Genomic DNA, 27,375 nt, shown 5'->3' with positions numbered 1-27,375 from the left:
ATGGATATGAATGAAATGAGAGAAGCTAACGATATTTCTTTTTTTTTTTTACACAGATCTCAGTCTTGTAATAAGGATCTGTGGGCGCAGATCAATGCGGCGTTACAACAGACCGGCAAATGACACAGGACGGAGCCAGGCGTGACGTGGCTCACTTCCCTTCCTCCTCACCCTCAACCATCCCTGCCGCCTCCACCACCGACAACAACTCTCGTATTACAGCATCAACATCCCTGTCACCCCCATCCACAGAGCGTCGTATGCGTTCACGGGCTGGCTACAGTCAATAAGCTCGCTTGGGATAAAATCTCCATACCATGCATCATTGAGGAACCAGCGGCACATCAGCTGCCGCCACCTCCTCAACACCAGATAACCGGTCTACCGGGACCATCTGCATGGCAAGAACCAATCGACAGCCGTGGTTCTCAGGGGATCAATAACAGAGACGAACGAGATTTATCTCAAGTTTAGTTAATGTATCTAGAAACGCGTGAGTAGTTGATGACGATTAAGATGATCAAGATGATCAGTTGAAGATATATGAGTTAGATTAGGTTTAATATGAATAAGTAAAAACAGCTTAATATATAAGCTTGCGTGTTAAGTTTTACATATATGCATTATTGCTCGCATAGTAAGATCTACATAGAAATGATGAAACATTCAGTGCGCTGATTTATGTAAGAATCTTCTGCATAAAGTGATATGTGTATTATATTAACGGCCATGAATCAAAATTCATGTTCTGACTTTGAGTCATATCAGTCGTACGTGTGCGAGTCATAAAGTATACATAGCATATCTTTATATTAAGATAAATAAATTCTGAGTGAATGAATAAGTTTAATATATCTAGAAGATTTATATATTTTTTTTCTTATGAATAAATGCAGTATATGATTACCATCGCCAATTTTTAAAAACTCGCATATTTTATATATTTGAGAACACAAATATTAAATCTATTGGAAAAATGTTGTTTTTATAACTTTTATTATCTTATTTGAGTAACTTGATGCTACTTAAAATAAATAATAAAATATTCATAAATTGAATTTTTCTTCAGTACTTAAGAAGTTCTGACTAGAAATGAAAACCTAAACACTGAAAGTTGTCTGGGGACAATTTTCGCATTATATCGCGAAACGCATAATATCAGTAAAAGTCCCCTACAATATTATGGAAAAAAACAACATGGTGCAATTTATATATATAAAAAAGGTGACATTTGACTTTTGTATGAAAAAATTTTTTTTCAATTTTTTTTATTGGAGGTTGTAGCTTGCATGAAATAGACAAATTTTCACCTTACAACTTTTTCTAAAACTATTGGAAGCGTCTCAAAAATCGTGCGGACCGTTATGTTAAATACCCTGTATATACACACTTTTATATACATATATGCATTCAAGTATGTATCTATACATATTTAACAATTATACATATTATATGTATATTATAAATATTTATGAAACATATATTTAATTGTTAAAATATTCAAATGTATAAAGCATTATACATTATTATCTTTATGTGTAATGCTACAATTAACATTTGCATAAAAATTTAGAACTTTTTTATAATAATTAGTACAACATTATGAATATAAAATTAACATTTTATTAAAAATTATAATACTAAATAATTTACTTGAAATTAATGCATTCTACAATATATATGATATTTAGTTGTCATAATACAACTATTACAGGATTGCCATATGCTTTTGCTTTCTACTAATAAGACTTATAGAGATGATGAAGCTTCGAGTGCACTGATCTATGGAAGCATTTGCATACAATGATATACATATATTACATTACTATTTTTTATTGAAATTTATATTTCGACTTCAAATAGTATCATATTATTTGAAATACTTTTTAATATTACTAGAGCGCAAATTCTATTTTATGCATATATTTGTGAAGTTCGTGAAGTTACCTCGTTTACTTGATCAAAGTAAAGAATTATGAGAATTATTAAAGTAAATAATAAATCACATAAAATATTTTATCGCGCAAAATAGAAAAAAGAGATAAGAAGAGAACAGATATCATATTAAATTATAAGAAATTATATAATTCTTAACAAATTTTATAATATTAAATTAAATTGATTTATAATATAACACACTTTGATTATATAATTTGTAGGATTAATATTGAGTAATGAGTTTTTATCAATGATATGAATTAAGTTCAATTAATTTAGATATCAATTAGAGTGCTATAAAGAGTGGCTCCGCGTAAAATTATTTGTTAATTTCATATTTTTAATTGCAATTAAAGAGAAAATTTTCATAATTTTATATAAGAGCGACATACAGTTTTCTTTAAATGGTCTTAGTTTTTATATCTTTAAATAACTACATATGATATGTTATGTAAATGTTAGGAGCTTTCCAGCAAGCGACACAAGTCGATACAAGTCGACACAAGTGTCGTTTGGTCTTTGTTATTCATTGCCAAAAAAGAAAGATAGAACGACGTTTGTGTCGACTTGTGTCGCTTGCTGGAAAGCTCCCGTTGATGACATGTAGATGAATTTTAGGTTTCAAATTTGTAATATATCAATTTATCTTTTTGTGACTCAGACTATGTAGAAATAAAGCTAGCAAATGCATGCTAAATCATCTACTTTATCTTCGTTTTACAAAGTCATATATAGAGAAGAGCTATCAAAATTATGTCCATTACCATTAAAAAAACCAATTTACTGATTTACGAAAATGTTTTCTGTATAAAGTGATGCGTTCTTTATTCTAGGTTTATATACGGAAATGTATGTAAAATTATGTAAATTATTACTGTTTGAATCATGATAAAAACAATTAGCTGATCTACAAAATTATCTTTTGCATAAAGTATATAAAATAAAAATGTATAAATTAAACTCAAAATATCAAATAACTTTGCAGCGACGCTGCAAGTATTAATCGAATTGAAGCTGCATAATTAATTAAATATAATTCGAGACAAATGCCACTATGATTTTAATGATCAAAGGAATCGATCATTCTCTTAATGATTTTGTTGACAAGAAAATATGATGGAACATTGTTAAAATAAAATTAGAGTAAGAATGGTATCAAATATGTAATAACCATGACAACACAAAAGTCAACAAGAAAAGATTCTATGGCTATCGATTTGAAGCTTATTAAATATCTCCAAATAAACGAAGAAGTAGAATCTTTATAAATAAATAGGCAAGGATTCGATAGGCAGATGCGATATGTGAAATATCGTTTTTATATTATATTTTAGATGATCGTGCAGTTTTTCTCATGTCAAAACTATCTCGAAGAAATCGGTATAATTCTTTCTCTAAAAAAGAAAAGTAATGCAGTACTTTATGCAGTACTTCATGAATTTTAAAGAAGTCGGTGATAGAACAAACAACTGCTAATTCACTGTTTTAATTTAATTTTGTTTTATTTTTTTTATTTTATTTTTTTTTGTATTAAAAAAGACCAAAAAGAAAAATAAAAAAAGGAAGAATATAGAAAGGATAATATATAATTTATATCACATATTAAATTTATATTTGAAAATTGATTTTAAGAATATAATTTCTTTGTTAATTTTTAAATATAATTAATAGTAAATTATTTAATTAGTTTATTCTATAGTTCAATACTATAGAATAGTCAAGTAGTATGTAACATGATAATTGTATGATAGTATGTAACTTGAATTTGAATATGTTATAAAAGAGTATTGTGCTGATAGAATCATTTACCGGCAAAAATATATAAAAATATATAAATATATATATATAAAAATATATATATAATAATAATATATATATATATATATATATATATATAAATTAGCTTATATTAAATATGGATAATTAAATAAATTCAGTATATAATAGTATAAAAAAATGTTCATGTTTTTTTATATTACGTTTTATAGGCTGAACATATACTAAGAGCAAGAGTGAAGAACTATATAATTTGTTACAATATCTCAGTAACTAAAAACAGAAAAAACAGCTTGTTAATTGAAGAATTCAGAGATCAAGTAAGATAGAGTGATGACGAGTCGTAAATGGAAAGTTTTTCTTATTATTTTTTCTCTTTTAAGAGAAATGAAGTCAAGTGAAATTTTTTTATGTGATTTTATTTTATTCCCTGATATTCATTGATATTCATTGATATCTTTTTTTTGTACTTGTTTGAACACATTTTCAGCTTGCATCTTACCTATCTTATTTTTGGATTGTTTTAATACACTTTTACAGGCTTGCATCTTATCTATCTTATATTTGAACATTGCACCCTAACTTATGATGTTTATCTTCTTACAGCGTGACTTTTTCTACAAGTGAAATAACACACTTACGACGTAATAGTACTTTTTGTTAATCAAGTATTTTTAGTTATTTACTTACTGTTATTTAGTTACTTATTAGTTATGATCTCTTGTCTTACACAGAAAAATGAAATAGCCGAGAAAACGCTGGTTGATAAAGAGAATATGGTTGATGAGTTCGTCAATTGTCCATTGGTGTGCTTTTTGCCCATATTTTATTATTTTATAAATGTGTACATAATATGCATACGTTCATTATTTAATACTTTATATATATATATATATATTTACGGCGCGGAGACCGCACCGTGACTCTTTTACGCGAACGCACGAGTTGCGAGTACTCGAGATTTTGAGATCTCAATAACGAGTGAACGGATATTATATACATACATTATATATTATTTATTAGATACATATGTATATAAATATGTATACGTTTAATAGATACATATTATATATAAAAGTGTCAAAAATCAAGATTAACTTAACGGTGAATTTTGTTTCACATCGAATACGCAAAAAAAGCATCAAAAATATACATTAAATTATTTAATTTTACACGTCTTTAGCTATAAAATTGGATAAGAAATTTCAGTCACATTTTGTAAAAGTAGGATTATAAAAGCGACATTTTTTTCTAATCTCAATTGTTAAACTTTACAGAGTGGTAATTAAGTACTCTTAAAATCTTTTGATTTTAAGGAGTGGATTTTTCTCACACAAATTCAAGACGAAAACTTCGTATGACCATATGTCCGAAACGGCTTAGTTTAAAAAATACAGAGTGTCAAAGTTGAAGGAAAAATTTTGTTATTTTCAAAAATTTTGAAAACCACTCTTATTTTGATGAAACTTCAATAGCGTTTTTTATTGGCAGAACTAGTGCGCACTCAGTGCACATTAGAGCCGTTGTACACTGATTTAATCTCTAATATTTAAAGTAAAATATTTCGACTGATAAAAAATACCTAATACATATTTTACCAAATAGTACAATAAAGAATATTGAGGATTTCGTGACTTAATCCGTTTATATTAAACATACACTTTACGTTGATTTATGTACGACGGCTTTAATGTGCACTGAGTGCGAACCAGTTCTGCCAAAGAAAAACGCTATAAGTTTCAAGTTTAGTTGTCGTGTGATGATAAATTTGAATGATGTTTAAAATATTTTTTACTAGGATGGGACCTCAAAGATTTGATGGCGTGTTTTCGTAATATGAGACAAATGATTTTTTTAAAATCTTTTTCTCCCCTTTAACCGGGGAATCTTCCTCTTAACCCGGGTCCAGACATGTATCGTATCATCGTATTGTATCATGAGATTTTCTTATTAAAATACGGATATGTTGGTTATAATTATACGCCAAGGCCTTGTTTTCAATCCGTATTCGTATCGTGTATCTTATAGATTGAAAATAAGGCCTCTTGGCTTATCATTTTTATAAGAAAATATTATGATACGATACGATGATACGATACATGTCTGTCCTTAAACGAGGAAAATATGAGATGAAGGCCCGGGCGGGAACCCAGGATCTTCAGTTATTAATCATTCGCTCTAGCGCGGAGCCCATAAAACTTTAAATTTTATCAAAATAACCCGAATGGTTTTCGAACTTTTTGAAAATAACGAAATTGTTCCTTCAATCTTGGCACCCTGTATTTTTTTAAACTTAGTCGTTTTGGACATATGGTCATATAAAGTTTTGAATTTGTCGTCTTGGATTTGTGTGAGAAAAAAAAATCACCCTTTTAGAGTACTTAACTACACACCACCCTGTATAAATTGCAATACAACTTAATGATGACAATCCTATACTGCATACTTATAGCTTTTTTTATTAAAAAAAAGGCGAAAGATGGGAAGAAAGGGGAGAAAATAAAAAGAAAGAGAAAATTTGAAAATAAGGGGGTCACATAAATATGAAATTATAAAAAGTGAAATTATATTTATTATATTTATATGTAAAACGACATTAATTTATAATATTTGAATGTAATCCGAAAAAGATATTCTGCTGTATTTTCACTGTACGTAAAACATATGAATTAGATTAAGTATGATAAGACTCTTGGATATGAGTAAACGAATAAGCTTAAATATATGTTGTATAAAATAAATCTTTATGCGAATTCTGTTGGATGCAGTAATGCGCGCGTTAGCGCCCACTAAAATGTACGACTCAGGCGAATATTACATACACGAATTTATATAAAACCGCACGCATGGTAGATAAATAAATTTACCAGTCAGATCTATATACATATAGTATGTCGGTATAAGAACGAGCACCGAATGTGAAAAATCAAATCGATTTAAAAACTTTTCTTAGCATATTGCCTTGTAAGCAAAAAGGCGGGATTCTAAGAATGTGTAACCTAACCGAATGCAAGAATGAATTGCTGACGCTGTTCGTTGTTCGTTCGCTCGATATAGACTTATTTTTATGCTTTTACACTTGAACAAACTAGTAGTATATAAATTTTAGTCTGCATCCAATCGAATCCGCTATTACATTAAGTTTTATATGTGCATATTTACTTTGTGACTCGCACGATCAACGTAAAGAAGAACAATGCTACATGCGCACGTACGCTAATCAGATAACGAATAGGATGTATTGAACATCAGAATTATTAGAGGAAAGTCCCCTATTATGAGATAGGATCCTAATATGAGATGGCGGAGTTTTTTCATGGTGGGATCAACAGATGGGGCCTATATAGGGCCTTTTAGCTTAACATATCTCATATTAGGATCCTGTCTCATAATAGGGGACTTTCCTCTACTGATGCTGATTTATAAAAGCATCTTTTGCATAAAAAACGATGTATGTACATTATAATAACGGTCAAGAATCAAAATTCACGTTTGGACTTTGACTCATGTCGGAAGAATCATCGAATGTCATTTTTTAAGTTAATTTCGCATCTCTGGCCGCAATTAGATAGGGAAATTTTACTTTCATTGATAGATAGAATTAGTTCTTATCTTATTTTATTTTTGTAAACAAATGACAAATTTAAATAACACACAGTGACGTTTATTTATGTAACGATATAGTAGAATGAAACCCATATATATATATATATATATATATATATATATATATCCTATATATATATATATATATATATATATATAGATAATAATTACTTAATGTTATATTCAAATTTTGATGAAAGTACGTAAGTTTTACTATCTTCTAGCACTTTATTATTCTCTAATGAATCTTTACGTTTTCTTCCTATTTTCTTCTTTTCTTTCACCTCGTTACTTATATTTTATTTTATTTCTCATTGTAATCGTAATTTACATTATGCTATACCTGATCGTAACGTATTCTTATTTGTCATTATTGACAGTTCGTAAACGAAATGATCTCTGTAATTTTTAAATTAAATAATTTGAGATATATACAATATATATATATATATACATAAATAAAAAAGAAAAATATTACAGCCGACATATCAGCTTCAGTGTTGAGCCGTTTATCCATGCAACACCAGCCTCCGACGAAATACAATTGGAAAAATCTTGTCTTTATTTTTTTGTACCTTGTTTTTTTAGCATTCGATCATTACATTTTTTGTTTTTTTTATTTTATTTTTTTCGATGGAAAGTAGATGAATATTGTCACATTTTCCTTATCATTTTATTAAAAATAATTAACATGGGGTTGTAAATGATATTTATGAAATTATTTTAATATCTTGTATTTATTACAATTTATCTTTGAATCACCTGTTGTGCTATCATAGAAAAGATAAAGAAAGAGAGATTTTATTGCTTATATTAAATCTGGTAGCCTAAGTAAGTTAAAAAGATTTAAATAATCTAAATATCGTGACGTAAACGGTAAGAGAGAAAGAAGATTTATTTTTACTATATAATTAAATGCTTATAACACGTACACGCACGAAGTTAACACATCGCGCGAAGTATATTACAAGATAAACAATTGTTGTTGTTTTTTAGTATGAACTCTGAACAGTGCCTCGTCAAAATCTATGTGAAACCACTTTCCACAATCCGAGAGACGTTCTGTAAGGTCTACTGTTTGTGTAATTCGTCTATGATATTGTTTACTGTCTGTAATTACGTAATATTCTTCGTTAATTCTCGACTCATAAAATATTGAAATGACATCGATGTGGGCTAGTATCGCGAATTCTGTAAATCCACTATAATCGTTTGTTGTGCTTCGTCGTGTAAAATAGATTTAACGAATTAATGTGTACATTATACTTGCAGTCAACATTTGCCTTAGAAAATTGAGCTTCTCAGAGCGACATTTAACAAGCAAGCGGTAGTCGATTAATCTGATTAATCTTATTGGCAGAAGTCATTCTTTGAAATCTGGCGATCCACGCGTGCGGAAAATGCTTAAATGTAGGAATGGCATTCTGCTTCGGCGTGTTATAACATGCCGTTATAACGATAACGCAGCTGGCATTCGTGTTTTTGTTTTGTAGCGGCGTTTTGAGATAGCGCCGAACGAGATTCAGAGCGGCTACGTATTCTTAGATAAGCGAGAAGCGTCATGTAGAGGACTTAATACGTACGTGAGAAGCATTAAATCGCACTGCCACTAATTTACGATATCGTAACGATGATTGCGATTTGAGAGAGCAATACTAAGCGTTTAACAACGTCGCGTCACGACATTGATGCTGCAAGCATCGGAGACAGATATATTCTTCTCACTTCCCACGAAGTTAAGGCTCCGCTTCGGTATTTCTCAAAACAATGTAATATATAACTCCTTTTATCTCTCTTTATCTTCCTTCTTGGCAACAATATCTCGAAAAACTAACTTTTTGAAATCAATTTCTGACGCCTCGCAGACATTAATTGCACTACGAAAGAATTATAAAAATTATGGATATATAGTATTCTCAATTAGTAAAATTGTTTTGTGATAATATCGACTTGCTAATTATTTCATGCACACAAATATGTGTTTTTGCTCATCAACAAGTTTCTATCGATTAAATTAAAACGAAAGAAGATTAATGGCTAATTTTTTCTGATACAAATCGGCAATAAAGCTTAATTCGAACAGAATTTTGCATTAATGATAAATTTATTGGCATCGTTATATATCATTAGTCAATTTTAACTGTCGATGATGATAGCTGATTGATCACGTCTACTATTCCCATCATATATTTTTCTTACAAAGTAGAAAACGCCGCATCGAGCCTTAACTGTCTTGATTCCCACTCTTCGTTACACAGACAGTTAACAATATTATACAAATACTTCGCGTCACGATCAAAAAGATCTCACTTGGATAAAGAAGACGTACATGTGTGTTTTGTTCGCATATTTCTCATACAAACATTTCTTAAGCAACATCTATTAAATGATCTACGGAGAGGAAACGTCGTCATAGTACTTGATCCTAGATTTGTGTATTATGCGCATAATCGATAAATATATGCTCGTAGAGTCGTAGAGACGTTTCATTAGCCTACTTATGATTAGAGGATTTTTAGCAGTAGAGAGGCTGCGGCCCACATCTCGCGAAGAGAGGACTTGGGAGGGAAATGTCGTCCTTCCGCGATGGACATACATATGTACTAGGTATTCAGGTGTATTTAGATAATAGAATATATGTAGGCTGCTAGAATATATTGTCTATTTTACGTGTACCGTAAGTTAAGATGATATTGCGCCAGCGTAATCGTTCTCATTTCGGCACCCAATTTGCATGGATACCAATAATGAATCTCTTTGCGAAATTGCAGCACCGATTACGACGCAACGCAATAGATGAAAAAAAAAGATTAAATGAAAATTAATTTGACAATTAATTTGAAAGTTTCTGAGACAGTTAAACATTTCTTTTTACCACGCACTTGGTCGAGCAATTTCACTTCAGTTTACGACACGTACTTGTAAGATATAAATTTTTTGTATATGCTTGTACATGAAAAGTCGCGAAAACACAGAATATGCGTGTATCTCAACGCTATGCGAATACTTTGCTGTAAAACACTCGTGTTTCACTGCAAGAAAGAGAAAAAGAAATCTCCAAGAAGCAAATGAAATAACGCGATTATTGTGAACTAGCCGACATTCGATCTCTTAAAAAGAGACGAGAAAGTCGCGCTAATATATTATCATTAAATCGAAGATATTGAATACTAATTGATACTAATACACCTGAAAGGGAGCAAAAGAGAGAGAATTATAAAGCCACACGTTTTGCGGAATAAGAAGAGAGTTTAGCTTTTCACTAAAAGTGAAAAAAAAATCGATAATATATAATTTAATATCGATGTCACCCACAACATTTTCTTTACGTGTGTACATATTTTGATTTTGCCACGTTATTGAGACATGCAATGTCGTTATCGGTATAAAGAGTCACATGCTTCTGGAGTCCCTAATGCATTCTTGCAGACTCAATTCTTCTGATTGCGCCCTTGTAACCGACTGGTGAGTGTATACATTTTAAATAATTTTTTCTATTGCGTATCGATAGAAAATATATGTACAGCAATCACATTAAGTTGAGATCTTATCGTTAAAGCATTCAGTTCGGCGACTATTTTCACCAAACAGCTTAGACAGGTAAAAAAAAAGATGTAAGACAACGTGATGTCAAGAAAAAGATAATCTGGCGTGATATGAGAATTGCAGCAACGAATTGCTGCAACGTCGACGATGTCCCGTCGACGTTGCAGCATGAACTGCAGATGAAAATGAAGAAAGCATTCCAGATTGAAATCCCTTCCGTACTTTTACCGGAAGTAAAAAAAAAAGCGTATCTCTTTTAGAGGCACCAGCGACAGAGCAAGATGTGGACATTTCTAACGATGTAAATGATAGTTGAGAGTAATTGGGCATAAGACGCTGCTCGCTTCTTTCAATGAATTAATATATATACCCTGTTTTATCTAATCATCAAACATGGTAGAAATAATGTAACTATCTCGATAGCGAAATGATGATACCATTATACAAATACTGTATAATGGGGATAATGATGATAACATTTTTTACTTTTTAAAGCATCGTAATAATTTCCATCTATTTCCATCGTTGAAATCTTATTTAAATAATTACATGGAGTCTTCGCGAAAATTTGGAAGCAATTTCTAATTCCTTATATCAGAAAGAATCGCGAATAGGGCACTGATCTCGTCTGCCCGCTTGATAAAACGGTAATTACTCTCACAGTTTGTTTCGAGCTGACCCTGATTTAATGATGTTTATTCTGTCTTTATCTTGTAAGCCGGACAGATTTGTAGTTTGAGATATATTAGGAAATATTTGTGTACTGTAAATATATGATACACGGGTCTGTGTTGCCGCTCGATCGCGATTACGAGGGACACGACATTTCTCTCGAAGCACAGTAGAAGATAATGGAGATTCGGCGAGATCGCGAAATTCGATCGCGCCGAGTATATTTTTCGAGGGATGACAAGTTTTCAGAGATTTAACGAAATTTAACCCCTTCCCCCGCTTCCCCCCGCCCCGGTTCGAAAAGTCGAGTCCTTGTCGTGGTACGATCCTGCGACATCGTAGTAGTTTGACCGATCACTCTTATCGGAGTATAATACGTAAGTTTTAAATATTAAGATCAGTCTGCAGCTTTGTGTCGACGTCGAGCGCTATGCCCTATAGAACTATAAGATAAAGGTACCAATACCCGGACACTTAAGAGTAGGTAAATGTACCAATACCTGGACACCTATCTGTGTCTGGATACCTTTAAAAAATATATAAATTTATGGAAATAAACGTTTGGATATTATAACTGAAGTTTCAAACTACAAGAAAAAATACTTTTATCTTTGATTTTAATTCGTGTTATACTTACAAATAATAAAGGTGTCCAGATATAGGTACATGTCTGGGTATTGGTACCTTTACCTTAATATTCGTTATAAAGCCCGATATCAACCGAAATATTGATCAGCGTGTTTACTAATGCGCAAGTGTAATTTAACCGCGGGTTGAATCTTCATAATCTTAAGAAAGACGATTAAAGTCTCCACATCGCTACGCTGTTCTACAGAAATATATAAAAATACACGTTAACTGTGTAAAAAAATTGATCACGTCGTTGATGGATAACTTTGGTATCAGAATCGAATATCGCATTATCTTGAAAAACCTCCCTGTTTGGACCCCCCCCCCCAAGATTTCTAATTTACTTGAAGAAAATTTTTCGAGATATAAGAAAGAGTGTTTTAAAAAAGTGTTACTAATTAACATCGCGTATATATACATCGGGCTTCTAACGACGTTGCGAATTTAAGTATTGTAGAACCCCTTAACTTTCGTGTGCCATGTAGGATAGGCCTAACACTCGACATAAATCCGATCGCGAGAGGGAAGAGAAGTAATTTTGATACGAAAGCCTCGGCTTTACTTATAATCCGCTATTGGCATAGATTTGAGACTTGTCAGGCGACGATACGCGCATCTGATGCTATAATTAATTATCGTCTCGCACGTGCGGGCGGCGGATAAAAACTGTTAGGCCTATCTTGCTCTCGATCAAACATTTGTCATTTGAGATATATTACGTCACGATCATCGTATATAATATATCAGGTTTACTCTTCAGGTCATCGAGTAGGGCGTAGAGTTTTTCAACTTCTAGGTGTTAAAGAAATATTTTATAAGCAACAAGAATATGCGCATATTATGTGTATATCCAGACACGTATATATTATATCACGTAAGGGCATTACGCGTGTGTAATATATACTATAAATATAAATATAAATAAATAAATATATATACATATATATATATATATATATATTCAAATGTACAATTTTACATCGTCGTGGATGTATTGTTATAGATTATAATTGCGTCAAGGTGGCTTCGTCGCATTCCAACAAAAAGAACGAGGCCACTGTCGCTTACTCTTTTACGGAACACGCGTAAGAGTATATACATATATAAATATACATAAATATATATATATAATTTGTCATTATATTCCAGCTAAGGTACTTATTATTATGGCTATTACGGCATGGTAATCGTGAATGTTGTGGAGTGGATCTATTTATGAATCCGTCGATCGTTAATGTAATCAAATGTGTTCTGCGTGACTTTTAATAGAACACTTTAAAATTGATCACACCCCGCATCCTTTTTTCTTCACCCATCTGAACTCACCTCGACGTCATCCGGAAAATATCTCGATGCAACGCATTCTCGTTTGAATTTTCCAAAGAAATAAGAAGGAAGTAATAAAAGATAGTAAAGAGATAATAAATATAATGAAGATAATAAAAATAATAATGAAGTTTATTTTCTTCGTGCAATTTTATGCAGGTTTATTTAATATTTCTTTTTTTTATTGCACAGTAAATTTATATAATATTATACATATATTTACCATTTTATTTTTAATATGATCTTTAAAAAATGTCAATTTTAACATTTAACTGTTTTCAGCCATCGTTATGTCGATCTCAAATTCAGATGGTAATATTTAAAAATATTGAAATAATGCAGCGATTCCAGTTGCACAGGCGGTTCCATCGCAAGGACAACGACACTTATTGGGAGTCGAACTTCGAAGATATATTTGGTCTACGAACTTTACTTGGCAAAGAATAAAAGAAGAAGAAAAATTAAAAATTAAATTTTTCAGTAATATAAAAATAAAATATTTTTTACAGATTTTTCTTTTATTAGAGATTACTATTTTAATAATACTGCTTGAATAAATAATAATACTCTTATTTATCCAAATGTCATATTTCTATCGCCAGATATGACGTCAAAAGAGTGCCGCAAAAATCTCCTTTACACTCCGATCAGCGGCAGGTCCTTATCACCATTTTCACCTGGATGGAAAGGCCTCATCTACCCCTCCTCCCGATTCCCTCCTACACTTCTTACAGGCATTACCTTACTCTTATCCCACAAACTCACCTCTCATTTCAGCTTCGTTCCTGAACACCACATGGCTTGAATACGTATTTCTATGCTACTTTTATTATTAAAAGATTCCTTTTTATCGTTTGAATAAAACATGAAATCAGAAACTATATATATACGTTATTTAAAGGATCAAGAAGATATCATCTGCATCTCGTATATGTGCATATCTTCGTTCATCTCGGCACTATTCGGAAAATAATGACGCGCATTCTCGCGTCTAAATGCATCACCAAGGGATAATAAAGGAAGTAATAAAGGATGGAGATAATAAAGATGACGAAGAAAGTTACTTTCTTCATGCAACGATTTTGTTTGAGCTTTATTTGATATTTCTTCGTTTTTTCTTTGCGAAATAAATTTGTTGCTCGTAAGGCAGTAAGGCAGTTTTATTAGTAAAAGATTCTATTTTGTCGTTTGCATAAAATATTAAACCAGAAAATACGCATATTATGTATAAAAAAAGAAATATAAGTACCTTTGTTAAAAAATATAGGTATGGCTCACCATGAAATGATGAAAATGGCATGAAACACTCGTAGCAGTCGTGGCCGAGTGGTTAAGGCGTCTGACTAGAAATCAGATTCCCTCTGGGAGCGTAGGTTCGAGTCCTACCGACTGCGAAAGGTGGTTTATTTTTTTTTTTGCTATTGAATAGATATATACGCAACAATTATCAAATGAATATTAAATAGCCAATGATTATTTAATACTTATCTTTTTTAGAATAATTTACAAGTGTATTATAGAGATATATAAATTACAGTGCGATGATACAAGTCTATTTCGTAACCGATATCGCAATGCTGAAGAGATATTTGTGTTACGAGTGCACGATTGCGCCAGTGTGTCGTGTTTGCCGTATCAATTATCGATATTTTTTTCTCCAAATCGAGATAATTCGTATCTATATCGATAACGATGGAATAGAGGATGTAGGAAATTGCGATGATACAAGTAAACGGTGATCGATCGTAAGTAGACGGAGAATGGTAATGAATTATGAAAAAGCAATACGTATGATTCTCATTATCAGTGATTCAAAATAGAATAATTTCGTATAAAAGATACTGCCTGCAATTACAGATAAAATCAATATACAGATGATTTACCGTCATCGCGTACTCTCTGTTCTCCATAATACCCTTACATAAAGCTATTATGTAGCTATTTCTCTAATCGCGTACTCTCTGTTCTCCATATAATACCCCATAATGCCCTTACATAAAGCTATTATGTAGCTATTTCTCTGTGCGACCAATTGAATGATAACGGATCAATAGCTTCTCGACCTCCGACATATCACTTGAGTGCATGCGTACCTAGGAATAACAGCGCTCTCCATTCCTATTCGACAGGCGACGTATTTAATCACGCAAACGAGAAAATATCGGCGACGAAACGATGAAGATTGCAAGTGCTATTTCGTATCTTTTCGTCGCGATGGACGTCACTCGTTCAAGTTTTTATCAGGAAGCTTACGTTGACCGAGCGACCCAAGGGATCTTACGCTCGATTGGTCGCCAGGATGTAATTATTAGGATTCAGAGATACGATACGATCTATGACGGAGCGCAACGTCTGCTTGACGTCGTCGCCCGGGACCTGACAGCGACATGGCCGTCGCAGATCTTTGTCTCTGGAGGACTAATAGGATTCGACTTCCACCCGAGAGATTTCGCTTCTTCCCGCACTCTGCTGATTTACATTTATACGAACGACGATATCAATGACGCGGAACTCAACGCATAAGCTTGATATCGCATTCCAAGCACATGCCGAAGCTCCTGTTGATAATCGGCTCGAACAAAGACACGTCGGACGGACGGCGCTAACTTAAGTACCTGTGGGATCAAAAGCTCTTTGACGTGATTACCCTAGAGGTGTCCTTTCACCCGCATTTGTTCCTCGAGTTCATGAGAAGATTCATCAACTCGGCCAAGCACGAGTTCCAAAATGAGACCGGGAAGGTGGATACCTCGAAGGCATATTTTACATCCGAGATCAGCGGTAAATTGACGGAGGCTAAGTTGAAACGTAAAGGCAGACGGCTCTTCAAGCTTTCGGATATATGTATTTTATCGCATTATCGCGTGAACGGACTCCACATGAGGTCGCATTTTAAAAATGAAGTTAACAATGTGCTGCTTTCGTTAGTGGAGTCTGGCCTTGCGGGGAAGTATGTCGGCGATTTCTGGAAAGTCGATAAATCGGAAATTAAATGCAAGAGTGAAAGCGGAATGAATCTTAGGGATCCATTCTGTGTACGTTGCTTTTCTCGTTATTGTTGTGGGTCATATTATATCCTTCATTGTATTTCTAGGAGAGATAATAGCAGATCGAGTTTTGAAACGCAAATTCAATAAAAACGCCGAAACAATCGAAAACTAATGCTAAGAATACAATGGCATACAATTAATTTTATTCTTTTATTCTATGTAGTTTAACATATACTTGTAAAAGTGTTTTAGAATTGCAACTAGACAAGTTGTTCAATACAAGTATAATACCACATGATTAAATTATATTATTGTAAAATTAAATAATTAAATTAATGTTTTAAAATTATTTTATCTCTTGTGCAGGAAAAGTTATCTCCAAACTGTATAAGAAATTTGTAAGATTAAGATGAAAAAAAAAACGCGATAAAGATAAAGAATATTATTTATAGGTATCTAATATCCGAATATGTGTGCTAATATATGATCAGCTTTTTAGCTCAATCACGATAACACGTTCAAAAATAAATTGATCAAAAGATCTTAGATTTTATAAATGCTTTATTTGTTAACTAAAAGAGATAAGTCCCACTTGTAGAATATTATCTCATGAAGGACGTATATAGAACGAACTGTGTGACGCAAGTATAACAATTATTTGTTAAGAGTACGGATGTGTTGCGCTTCATTCGGCCAATAAAATCTTGCAAAACAATTTACAATTTGCATTTCGTTTAAGATTTGTGACACCAATAACACTGCAGAAATACGCCCGGCAACTGGCCTGGCGTCAGTCTGCGATATCGCACGATAAGCATTTGGGTTTTTTGAAGTCTCTTTTCATCGTCATGTAATCAATCGGGTTTTCTTGTGGGGTTGACATAAATAATTGACGAAATAAAGTTATAAAGATAATAATATCTAAGACGGATAACGATGAGATAAATCGCCATTGAAAAAACACTATTTTAAAAATATGAAGCAATAAAGTTTCTACACAAAGATAACTTAAAATACATCATAATTACTATCATTATAGTTTGCTTAAACGGTGGACTATATCGTGTTATTCTACGAAGGTATGTTAATTGCTATGACTCAACAAACCATCTCGTTTGACAGTTATTAGGCAATGATTTATCAGCGAAATAAAATGCCACATAAATGTCAGTGGCCTCTGCAGGTACGTCTCCCTTAAAGACGGCAGCGACGATTGCTGACTTCACGCCCGCGCACAGTGGAAGATTTGTAATCGAGCGCGAACGTGACTTATGTTTACTACGGGCGATATCGCGGCGTATCGCGAGATTGCTATTGTCATTTAAATTATCCGATAGCGCGTATCACGTGTTGAGTATCGCTATCATCGTCGAAACGTGCGTGCCGCACGTGGCTTTCTTTATCGTGACCACGATATTTGCCGGTGGCTTTGGCAGTACTAACCGTGGCTCCTATTTATATGCCGCCCGAAATATGGACCATGAATATCTTTCGCGGCTTTATAAAAGTCAGAAGTCGCGAGAGAGAACATTCTCGAAAATTCACGAATCTTTCGAAAAGATATTCCACGTATTGAAGCAGCTAATAAATACGGCTTAGAAATTTCAATTTCTCTCTACCTTGATTACACTTCTATTTATAATATTCTCATCTCATTTTTGCTTCTATCTGACCCGCGATTGGCAAAATAAAAATATACATTAACGGTCTTTCTTGTCAAATCTTCTTCTCGATATTCAGTATCAAGAGCAAGATCACCCTCTTTACAAGATTAAAAATATGGACGCCTATCGCGAAGAAAATGATTGCTTTTATTTTTTTAACCTTAAACCTTAACTATCATTTTTAATTCGTATGATAACTGGCATTTTTGTAATACATTTTGTGATACTAGTACAATGATAAATTTAAGCAAAACAAGTTAACTGTTCTTTAATATTTAATTTTAATTTTAATTAATTTCGAAACATATGATATTTATTGAATTGATATCGGCAATCGCTTTATTATGTAATTGTTATGTAATTGTGCAGTAAAAAAGACTATGTTGAAATGAATAATCGGCGCTCGGAGTGACGCACAAAGCTGCGTAGGAAGTGGGGTGTCGATGATGGAGGGAGAGCCGTTGGTCCGACACGCGTGCGCATCCCCGTATTTTTCTACCCCCGCCGGCTTACTCTTCCCTCTATATATGACATATACAGCCTGTATAATATAAGTTGCAGCATAGTATTTTTGCCAGCACCCGCAGTAATCGAATAGAAATTCTCGGATCAACGTTGGGCCACGTTGTTAACGTTGTACTACGTTCACCGTTGTACTACGAGTTCAGGTACGATTGCCGATGATCGCATGCGGATCGCGCACAAAGTCTCTTTTTTTCTATTTATTATTAATTATTGCTGTTTCTAGCAAAACAATATTATTTGCAATTTGAAATTCTCATAATAGACAAGTTATTTAGTGTGTATGAAATACTATTTTGTCTTTCTCTGTATTTATTATTAATTGTTCATTTTTTTAGTAAAACAATATCGTAATAGAATCCTTTTTTAAATTTTTACTATCTTCTGTTATCTCCCGGGAAAAAAAGATTATATATAATTATATATAATTATATATAATTATATATAAATATATATGATTATATATGATTATATATGAATTTTGTCTCTATATATGAAATTATATATGGGTCCATATATGATTATATATGGACATATATAATTCCAAATATAACTAGATATGAACAATAGATCATATATGCACTCATATATGGATCCATATAAAATTCATATGGAAGTATATATAACCTTATATGATTATATAATATCATTATATATGTTCATATATAATTATGTTGCCCAGTGTATTTATATATAATTATATATAATCTTTTTTTCCCGGGCTATTATTCTGATATCTATTTAAAAAAAAGCAACAGAGTGGGTGTTCTTGTTCATTATTTTTTAATGATGGATCTTTTGATCCATTTGGAATCTATTTCTTCTCAATTAAAATATTATAACTTCAGAACACGGCAAAGCATTTTTGAACGAAGTGATCTCTCGTCAGCATTTGCTATCGCAGATCGATGAATCGCAAACTCGCAAATTTGCATTTAAAATTTTACCTTTAAAACGTCGCACTTGCATTACTATACGTTATACACTTACTTTGCACACAGTGCGTTTTAAGCTGCTAAAAATAATTATTGAACATTAAGTGGCAGCCAATATGACGAATTATTCTCTTCGAGATTCATTCTGCAAATGAGATGCGAGGTCAAGCGCGTACGAAAATACTACTTGCACGTGGTAATCACGTGCACTTATCGGGCACCGGAAAATTACTCCTCGGATGCCTATCATTAAATGCACAGACATATATCAATTTCACTACACAGATTACTCCGGCGTTATTCTTCAATGAACGAATTTGATAAGTTTCAGATAAATTCTTTTCCTAACGAAAATGTCAAATCATTAGTAATCTTCAGTTAACGATTGAAAGAGAATAATTTTCTACTTTAGGGAACCAATAAATATATATAACTAATTTTCTTTTAACTTTATATAAAATTTAATTTAACATGCAGTATTTTAGTTTAATTAATTAATTTAAGCCTCAGCTAGAAAGATATATGATAATAACTAAAAAATTGCAATAACTCTTGAAGAAAATATCAAATTGAGATCAATAAATTAATTTATAACAGTCGAAACAGTCTCTTGTTTTCTGGACCAGCTGCGCGAAATCGGTTCTTCTCTCCTAAGGCACCGAGGCACCGTGCTGAAAAAGTCTCTCGAAAGGTTTAAACCTTTTTCAAGAAAGTTCTTTCCACATTAATTTGCCACGTGGTCGCTTCTCTACGTGACCACACGGTCATCGGATGCTGCGGATCGCGATGTGCATCGCGCCGCGTTGCAAAATAAAATTCAATTTGTAATTTGGCGAAAATAGAAAGAAAGCTCAATTAACCGATCCGCGATTGTTTACTCCAAAGTGATTGTTTGCGCTAACCGTACGTTTATTATTGTCGCTTTTATATGTTTTTATTTATATTATTTTCGTCTTTTTTCGTGTATTTACAAGATGAGCTTCTAAAATATTGGTCGGAGATGTCGATTGGAGATGTGACGATGCAATCGTCACAATATAATTATACGTGTTCATCAAAGAAGTTAAAAAATGCTATATAAGATCATCGCGATAAAATTTTTTATCTTTTTATCGTTACTTTGACTATAATTTATTTATTCTGATAAGAACATGATCGATTTACAAACTTGCTAGAAAAATTTGTGATGGAAATGTACCGAGTACCTATATCTAACATTACAATTATATGTTTGCCGATATGATAAGTCGAATGATTAAACTTTTTGTACTGTTGTTATTTCCTTATAGGTGTAATTAGGAAGTTCCACCAGACTCTACTATGGCGGAATCTTTAGAGCAGATGCCAAAATCCGACACCATAAGGCTTCGCGATCGCTATATCGGGTAAGCAACACATTTACAAATGGCAAGCACGAGGCATTCTTGGCTCTAATGCATTTTAAACAAATAAAAGTGTGTCATGACGATTTTTTTTTATTCTAGACAATCGTGCAAGCTGTTTTACAAATCAAATCCGTTAAAAATCGTAAGAGCTGAGGGACAACACATGTACGACGAGAAGGGTAATAGATACTTGGACTGCATAAATAACGTTGCGCACGGTACGTACTTTTCAGTTCTTAAATATTAGATAATTCGTCATTGTTAAGCCTCATTTGTCTTAATTGCAAGTTTTTTTATATAACATAGCTTTTAATCGATATATCGATATAATTTGACTCCCTTATAGTTGGTCACTGTCATCCGGACGTCGTGCGAGCTGGACAGGAACAGATGGCCTTGCTGTCCACGAACAATCGTTTCCTTCATGACAACCTGGTGATATGCGCGAGTCGACTGGCATCGCTTCTGCCAGAACCGCTGTCCGTTTGCTTCCTAGTGAACTCCGGGAGCGAAGCTAATGATCTTGCTCTTCGTCTCGCTCGGACGCACACGAAGAACAAGGATGTCATTACACTGGACCAGTAAGTTCTTCCATTCATCAGACTGCCAGAATTAATACTCTCTGTGTGTGCGATATTTTTATAACATTCTATTATTGAGTTCCACGCGCTATGTCACGAAAATTCCGTCGGTTAACGAGACGAATATGGAATGAACTGCCATAATTCCGTTCCTACTCGGATCTCCTCGACGTAAGCAATGTGCCGCATGTGTGTATCTGGCTTAAAATATATTGGATATTTCAGGCTGCGAACAAACACTGATGAGAAAATTCACTGCCGAACTAATCAGACCGATTTGTCTTTTTTGCAGCTTCTTACCGCTCTAAATCGACAGGGACGCGGAAACACGTCGCTTTTTTGGGCAATCGAGATCGAGCGTACCAGACGGGCAAATCGGATGTGGACATCCGATTCTTTTCACCGCGGCGGAAAATAGAATTCGCCGCCACCATAAAGATCTTGTCGCTGTTTTTAGGTGGCGTAAGTCTCACGACCGACGTACGTGCCAACACGTATGATACATAATCTATATTTATTTTCGCCTTCTATCGGTGAGGACGATGTCGCCGAATATTGGACTGGACTTATCCGAGAGAGACAGAAAGAAAGACAGTGAGAAAGAGAGTGACAAACGCTAGACGATGTTTTGAATGAAAATGTAAACTTAAAGTAAATGTAAAATGTAAAGACAAAGCGAAGTCACATCTAGCATTCTAGCACATAAGCGACTTTGTTTAAAGTTGAGTGCCAATTCTAAAACTGTACAAAGTTGCGTAAAACATTGAGATAATACTGTAATTATTACCGATGCATTATACGGAACTAGAAAACTGATAACGATAACGCGCTTGTGCACTTGTGCTCTAATTATTAAAAGCAGCTGTGGACTTTACGCTTTGTCTTTCTATCGACGTTGATAGCTCAGGACAGCTCGAGGGTACACGAATTAATAATTACTTCACGTCTTTGCTCGACTTTATGAGTGAGTAGCCCTTGGCAACTACACGGACACGAATGCGAATATCGTAGCCACGGTGGGGTCATTGAGCGTCTTCGGCAACAATGGGATAAAGCTAAAAAAAAAGTTACATTTTCAGGGACTGCCTTTACTTAGTAAAATAATACTTATTAAATGATAATGAATAATTCTTAGAGAGCTACATTGTAGCCTTGCAGTGCCTCGAAGAATTTAAATTTCGATGAACGTAACGGCCAGAGAAGAAATTTCTGTTCACGTTTATCTTTCTGCTTTTAGCGCTTATCACGGACATTTGACCACGATAATCGATATCTCGCCGTACAAATTCAACCAGTCTAACGGCACCGGCAAGAGGGATTGGGTGCACGTGGTAAAGTATTATAAATGCTTTTTGTAAATGATTATTGATAACGATATGAAATTTTCTTTCTTTTTCTAAAGAAACTTTGAATTAATAAGATAGGCACGGAGATAGCCTTATAAAGAAAAATAAAATTTTAAGACAAAAAATCTGACAACAGATTTGAAGACTTAATCTTACCGTAAAATTTGTTATCATTAAAATAACTATAATTTCTTTGTTATACAGATCATTTCTTGATTGTGAAAAAATCATGTTTATCATATTTGTATCGTTTATATTGTTAAATGGAATATGTATTTCATATGTTTTATATTTCGCTACTTTTCTCTTTCAGGCTCCTTGTCCGGACGTGTACCGCGGGAAATATCGCGCCACCGATTACGTTGACGAGGATCTCGGGGTTAAATATGCCGAAGATGTACAGCAAATCTGCAAGGACATCAAGGCTCAAGGACGTGGACTTTGCGCCTACATCGCGGAAAGTCTCATATCGGTCGGTGGACAGATTCTGCCGCCGCAAAATTATTTCAAAAATGTATACAGGTATATAAGAGACTATTTTATTTTAATACGTACTTATAGATACGTACTACATAGATAGAGAAGACCATAAAGCTAGAATAAATATATAAATGACAATGTGGAAAAAATACATGATGGAATAAAAATTGATTTTATAGGCACGTACGCGAAGCAGGAGGTGTCTGTATTGCGGATGAGGTTCAAGTCGGTTTCGGCAGAGTCGGCACTCACATGTGGGCCTTTCAATTGTACGGCGAGGACGTTGTGCCGGATATAGTCACGTTGGGCAAGCCCATGGGCAACGGTCATCCCGTTGCGGCCGTCATAACAACGCCAGAAATCGCGCGTAGTTTCTGCGATACTAGAATCGAATACTTCAACACGGTTAGTTTAGATGTTATTAACATCAGCGTTTTGGAAGTTGCTGAAAATATGTTTATAACAAAAGATATTCTGCGTAATTTCAGTACGGGGGCAATCCCGTATCCTGCGCAGTGGCGAACGCAGTGATGGAAGTCATAGAACGCGAGGGCCTTCAGGAGAACGCCTTGAAGGTAGGCAATCATCTGATCGCGGAATTGAAGAAACTGGCGAAGCGACGGAGGATTATCGGCGACGTGCGCGGCGCTGGGCTGTTCGTGGGCATCGAATTAGTGCGCGACAGAATTAAGAAGATACCAGCGACGGCGGAGGCGAAGCACGTGGTATCTAGGATGAAGGAGAAGAAGATTCTTGTCAGCAGCGACGGGCCCGACAACAACGTTCTGAAACTGAAGCCGCCGATGGTCTTCACACTCGAGAACGCCAATCATTTCATATCCGTTCTCGATGAAGTGCTCGAAGAAGTCGATATCGATTTCGACGAGGTGATTTGCATTTTGCGTTTATTGTTAGATACGCTAGCGATTATAGTAGTCTTTACTGAAATAAAGTATCAAGAAATACTATTTTCTTATTATGATAAAAAGAATTTATCTAGAGCGAAATAAATTCTTAAAATTTTGTACTAAATATGCGTGACTTTTAAAAAATAATGTAATTAAAAATTGTGTGTGTTTCAGGAACCGGAAACTACTACAACCATCATCAAAGCAACGATCTCATCCATAGAAGTCGATAGAAGCACCGCGGTGAACAGCGGAAAGTCACTATTTGTTCACGCTAATTAATAACGTATCTCGTACAAATATTGCAAATTTAAAATAGTTATATATAAAAAAAGTATTATTACTTTTAAGATAAATATTATTTCTTATTATGATATATATTTTTATATAATTATCTCGGAAATATACATAAATAGAATTATTTTAGTAAAATAAGACAATATTATTGAGATGTTATAAAAAATATGTTAAAATCAATACATTTTTATATAATTGAAGGTTATCAATCTCAACCTTCCCTAACAAAATAAAATTTATTTTGATATAAAAAGAAATATATGTTTATAATGTATTCCAGTATATTGTTCCTGAAATATATAGTTTTTTAAAATATTCTACCTTACAATTTTACTGTATGTTGTTCTCTCTATTTTAATTTATTCCTTCTTCCATTAATGAACCAATAATAAAATAAATCCATTCGAATAAACAATTGTGAAGAAATACGAATGATTCATGCACACTTATTAAAGCGAGTTGTTTTCTTAAACGGTCGTGTTTTTCTTTCTCTACACTTCTCTTTTTAAATTCAATTTTGTTTTATTTAAACACCTTCATTCTATCAATTATATAATTCTTTGTTTAGCTTTTGGTATATGTCTTTCAGTTTATTTTTATATACTTGTATAAAGCAATAGGCTAGGTCAAGCAAGCGGACGTGAGCAAGCACGAATAAGTAATTACTTCAATGAGTGCACACAGTGCCGCCATGTTGGTGCCGTTCGTATACTCATTAAAACAAATTTCTTTATGCTTGTTCGCGCTCGCGTCAAGTTTCTTCGTCAGTATTCGGCTTTATGCAAATATAAGAATAAACTTAGATGCAAAAGAGATAAACAAAAAAATTATGTAATTAAAAAAGTGTTTGAGTAAAGAAAAATAGAAACTAAAAGAGAGGAGCGCAAGACAGGCATAACGCAATCAAATCTGGTGGACCAGACGTAAAAAAATTTTTGCAATATAATAATAAAATTATAATTATAATTAAAATAATATGGTAAATTATTTTAAAAGATATTATTGAATTATAATGAAAATCTCATCTTATTTTATTTAAAAATTATATAACGCACATACAAAAAACAGATATCTTATTAGTGAAATTATATTTTATGTAATATTTGTAATATGAGAAACAGAGAAAATAACTGTAAGAATTAAATTATTAATTTGTTATATTATATAAGAATCCGGTATGAATTAACGAGCAAATGAATGAGTGAATATACAGAAAACATGTGGAAAGAAAGATAAGAATTTGCAGAATGTAGAAATGTATATTTTGTTAAAATAAAAATATCTACGATAAGATAGAATATGGATATAGATAGATACGTTAATAAACTATCGTATGCAAATAAAGTAAAGAATAACGTAAGACGGTCGACAATAATTTGTAATATTTTAGAATTTTTTAAAGCTCTTATTAAAATATATTATTATACAACTTATTAAATACTTACAATTGGAAAGGTAAAAGCCATAATGGTGTAAATCAAATTTTTTAAGATATTGACTCGTGTGCATAGATGCAATTTATATATTGTATAGATTGCGTCTATGCACACGAGTCAATATATTAAAAAGTTTGACTTACACCACTATTGCTTTCCCCTCCAATTAATGAAATAATTATCCAATCTAAATAAACGTACATCTACGGTCACATATACTGTTGTTGGGTCACATATCCTGCGTTACACTAACGTTACAAGAAGCGCAATTTCAGAACATTCTAGAATTTTTGAATCGCAAAAAATCAAACTCTTGAAAATTATTAGAAATTAATTCGCGAAAAATTGACAAAAAGAGACGGAAAATCAAGTTCTCGATAGTTATTAAAAATTACTAGATTCGCGAACTTGGTAGACGAAAGAAAAATTACTTTTAAGAGAATATTATTTGGTAAAGAACATGACACTAATTTAATAATATTAAATTGCCATTTGGAAGAATATTGGATTTTTCAATCTAAGAGAGTTTATATTACAAATGTTTAAACTTTTGAAAATCAACGAAGCATCAAAAGAATAAAACTCTACAATATGGCACAAAAATCAAATTTCCAAACACTTTAATATTAAAAATTCTATTATTATTTTTTATTTTATTTTTTCTTATTTAAACAAATCTGTAAAGAGAGAACTTTTTTGTTATATCTTGGTCTCAGTTATTATACGAATAATTGCTATGTATCTTATAATTATATATGCAACAATATGCAGATAAATTATATTTTTCCAAATTAGCATACACATATATACACATCTATATATACATATATATATTTTTCGATAATTTGCGAAATATTACTTTTAGTACCGTATCTTTATTAAGAGATCGAGTGTTAAGGAAGCGTTTATTTCTCATAAAAAGAAAGAAAGCTAGAAACTAATTGTCAATTTATTCTCTCCGTCTTCTTATGTCTCTTTGAAAATAATTTATATATTTATAGACCGATTAGTTTACAACTCTTTTTTTTAACAAAATCACATTTAATCGTTTTTTATTTTTTATAAATTTTGTAGAATATTTTAAATATAAGATATATATATTGTTTAAATACTTTACACGCGTACTTAAAAGTTGAACGCACATAAAAATGGAAAGAGAAGTCTTCTACACAAGTTTATCATAATCTGGAAAAAGAATAGTCTTAAAAATACTTAAAAAAAAATGTTGTTTACTTATAGATTTCCTGTCCGCGTAATCATCGTTAGAAGATATCTCCTGCAACTAACACCGATATCTCGCGACCTGGATCAAAGTTTGACACTTTTAATTTTCATTT

The 27,375-nt window shown here is 32.7% G+C and overlaps 2 protein-coding genes and 1 non-coding gene across 4 annotated transcripts in view; all 3 read left to right on the top strand.

The window, feature by feature from the left end:
• Dora (zinc finger SWIM domain-containing dorado) overlaps positions 1-13,453 on the top strand; it is a 60,913-nt gene extending 47,460 nt beyond the window's left edge. For both annotated transcript variants that reach the window (XM_071712616.1, XM_071712612.1), the window contains exon 22: positions 57-13,453. In XM_071712616.1, the coding sequence (XP_071568717.1) occupies positions 57-123 (67 nt within the window). In that variant the 3' untranslated portion in view covers positions 124-13,453. The remainder of the gene's footprint in view (positions 1-56) is intronic.
• Positions 13,454-14,806: 1,353 nt separating this feature from the next.
• On the top strand, positions 14,807-14,888 carry Trnas-aga (transfer RNA serine (anticodon AGA)). Its single transcript has one exon. It is a non-coding gene; the product is annotated as a tRNA-Ser (tRNA).
• Positions 14,889-18,679: 3,791 nt separating this feature from the next.
• Positions 18,680-24,917, top strand: LOC139776114 (alanine--glyoxylate aminotransferase 2-like). The gene is made up of 9 exons (XM_071712599.1): positions 18,680-18,816; positions 20,895-20,990; positions 21,090-21,208; positions 21,337-21,571; positions 22,809-22,902; positions 23,231-23,439; positions 23,577-23,802; positions 23,886-24,284; positions 24,480-24,917. Exons 2-9 carry the CDS (start codon positions 20,926-20,928, stop codon positions 24,585-24,587), a joined length of 1,455 nt encoding a protein of 484 aa, XP_071568700.1. The 5' UTR covers positions 18,680-18,816; positions 20,895-20,925; the 3' UTR covers positions 24,588-24,917.
• The last annotated feature ends 2,458 nt before the right edge of the window (positions 24,918-27,375 follow it).

This window comes from Temnothorax nylanderi, unplaced genomic scaffold (genome assembly GCF_030848795.1).
Source record: "Temnothorax nylanderi isolate EJ_2023f unplaced genomic scaffold, tnyl_v1.0 TNYL_tig0005_pilon, whole genome shotgun sequence".
In the NCBI taxonomy this organism is placed as follows: domain Eukaryota; kingdom Metazoa; phylum Arthropoda; class Insecta; order Hymenoptera; family Formicidae; genus Temnothorax; species Temnothorax nylanderi.
The sequence above is the reverse complement of the archived record's forward strand: the minus strand, read 5'-3'. Positions and strand labels throughout refer to the sequence as shown.

Coding starts and splice junctions, on each gene's coding strand:
- LOC139776114 (XM_071712599.1), top strand. CDS start 20,926: ATGGCGGAATCTTTAGAGCAGATGCCAAAATCCGACACCATAAGGCTT. Junction 20,991..21,089: donor CTTCGCGATCGCTATATCGG/GTAAGCAACACA, acceptor TTTTTATTCTAG/ACAATCGTGCAAGCTGTTTT. Junction 21,209..21,336: donor CATAAATAACGTTGCGCACG/GTACGTACTTTT, acceptor ACTCCCTTATAG/TTGGTCACTGTCATCCGGAC.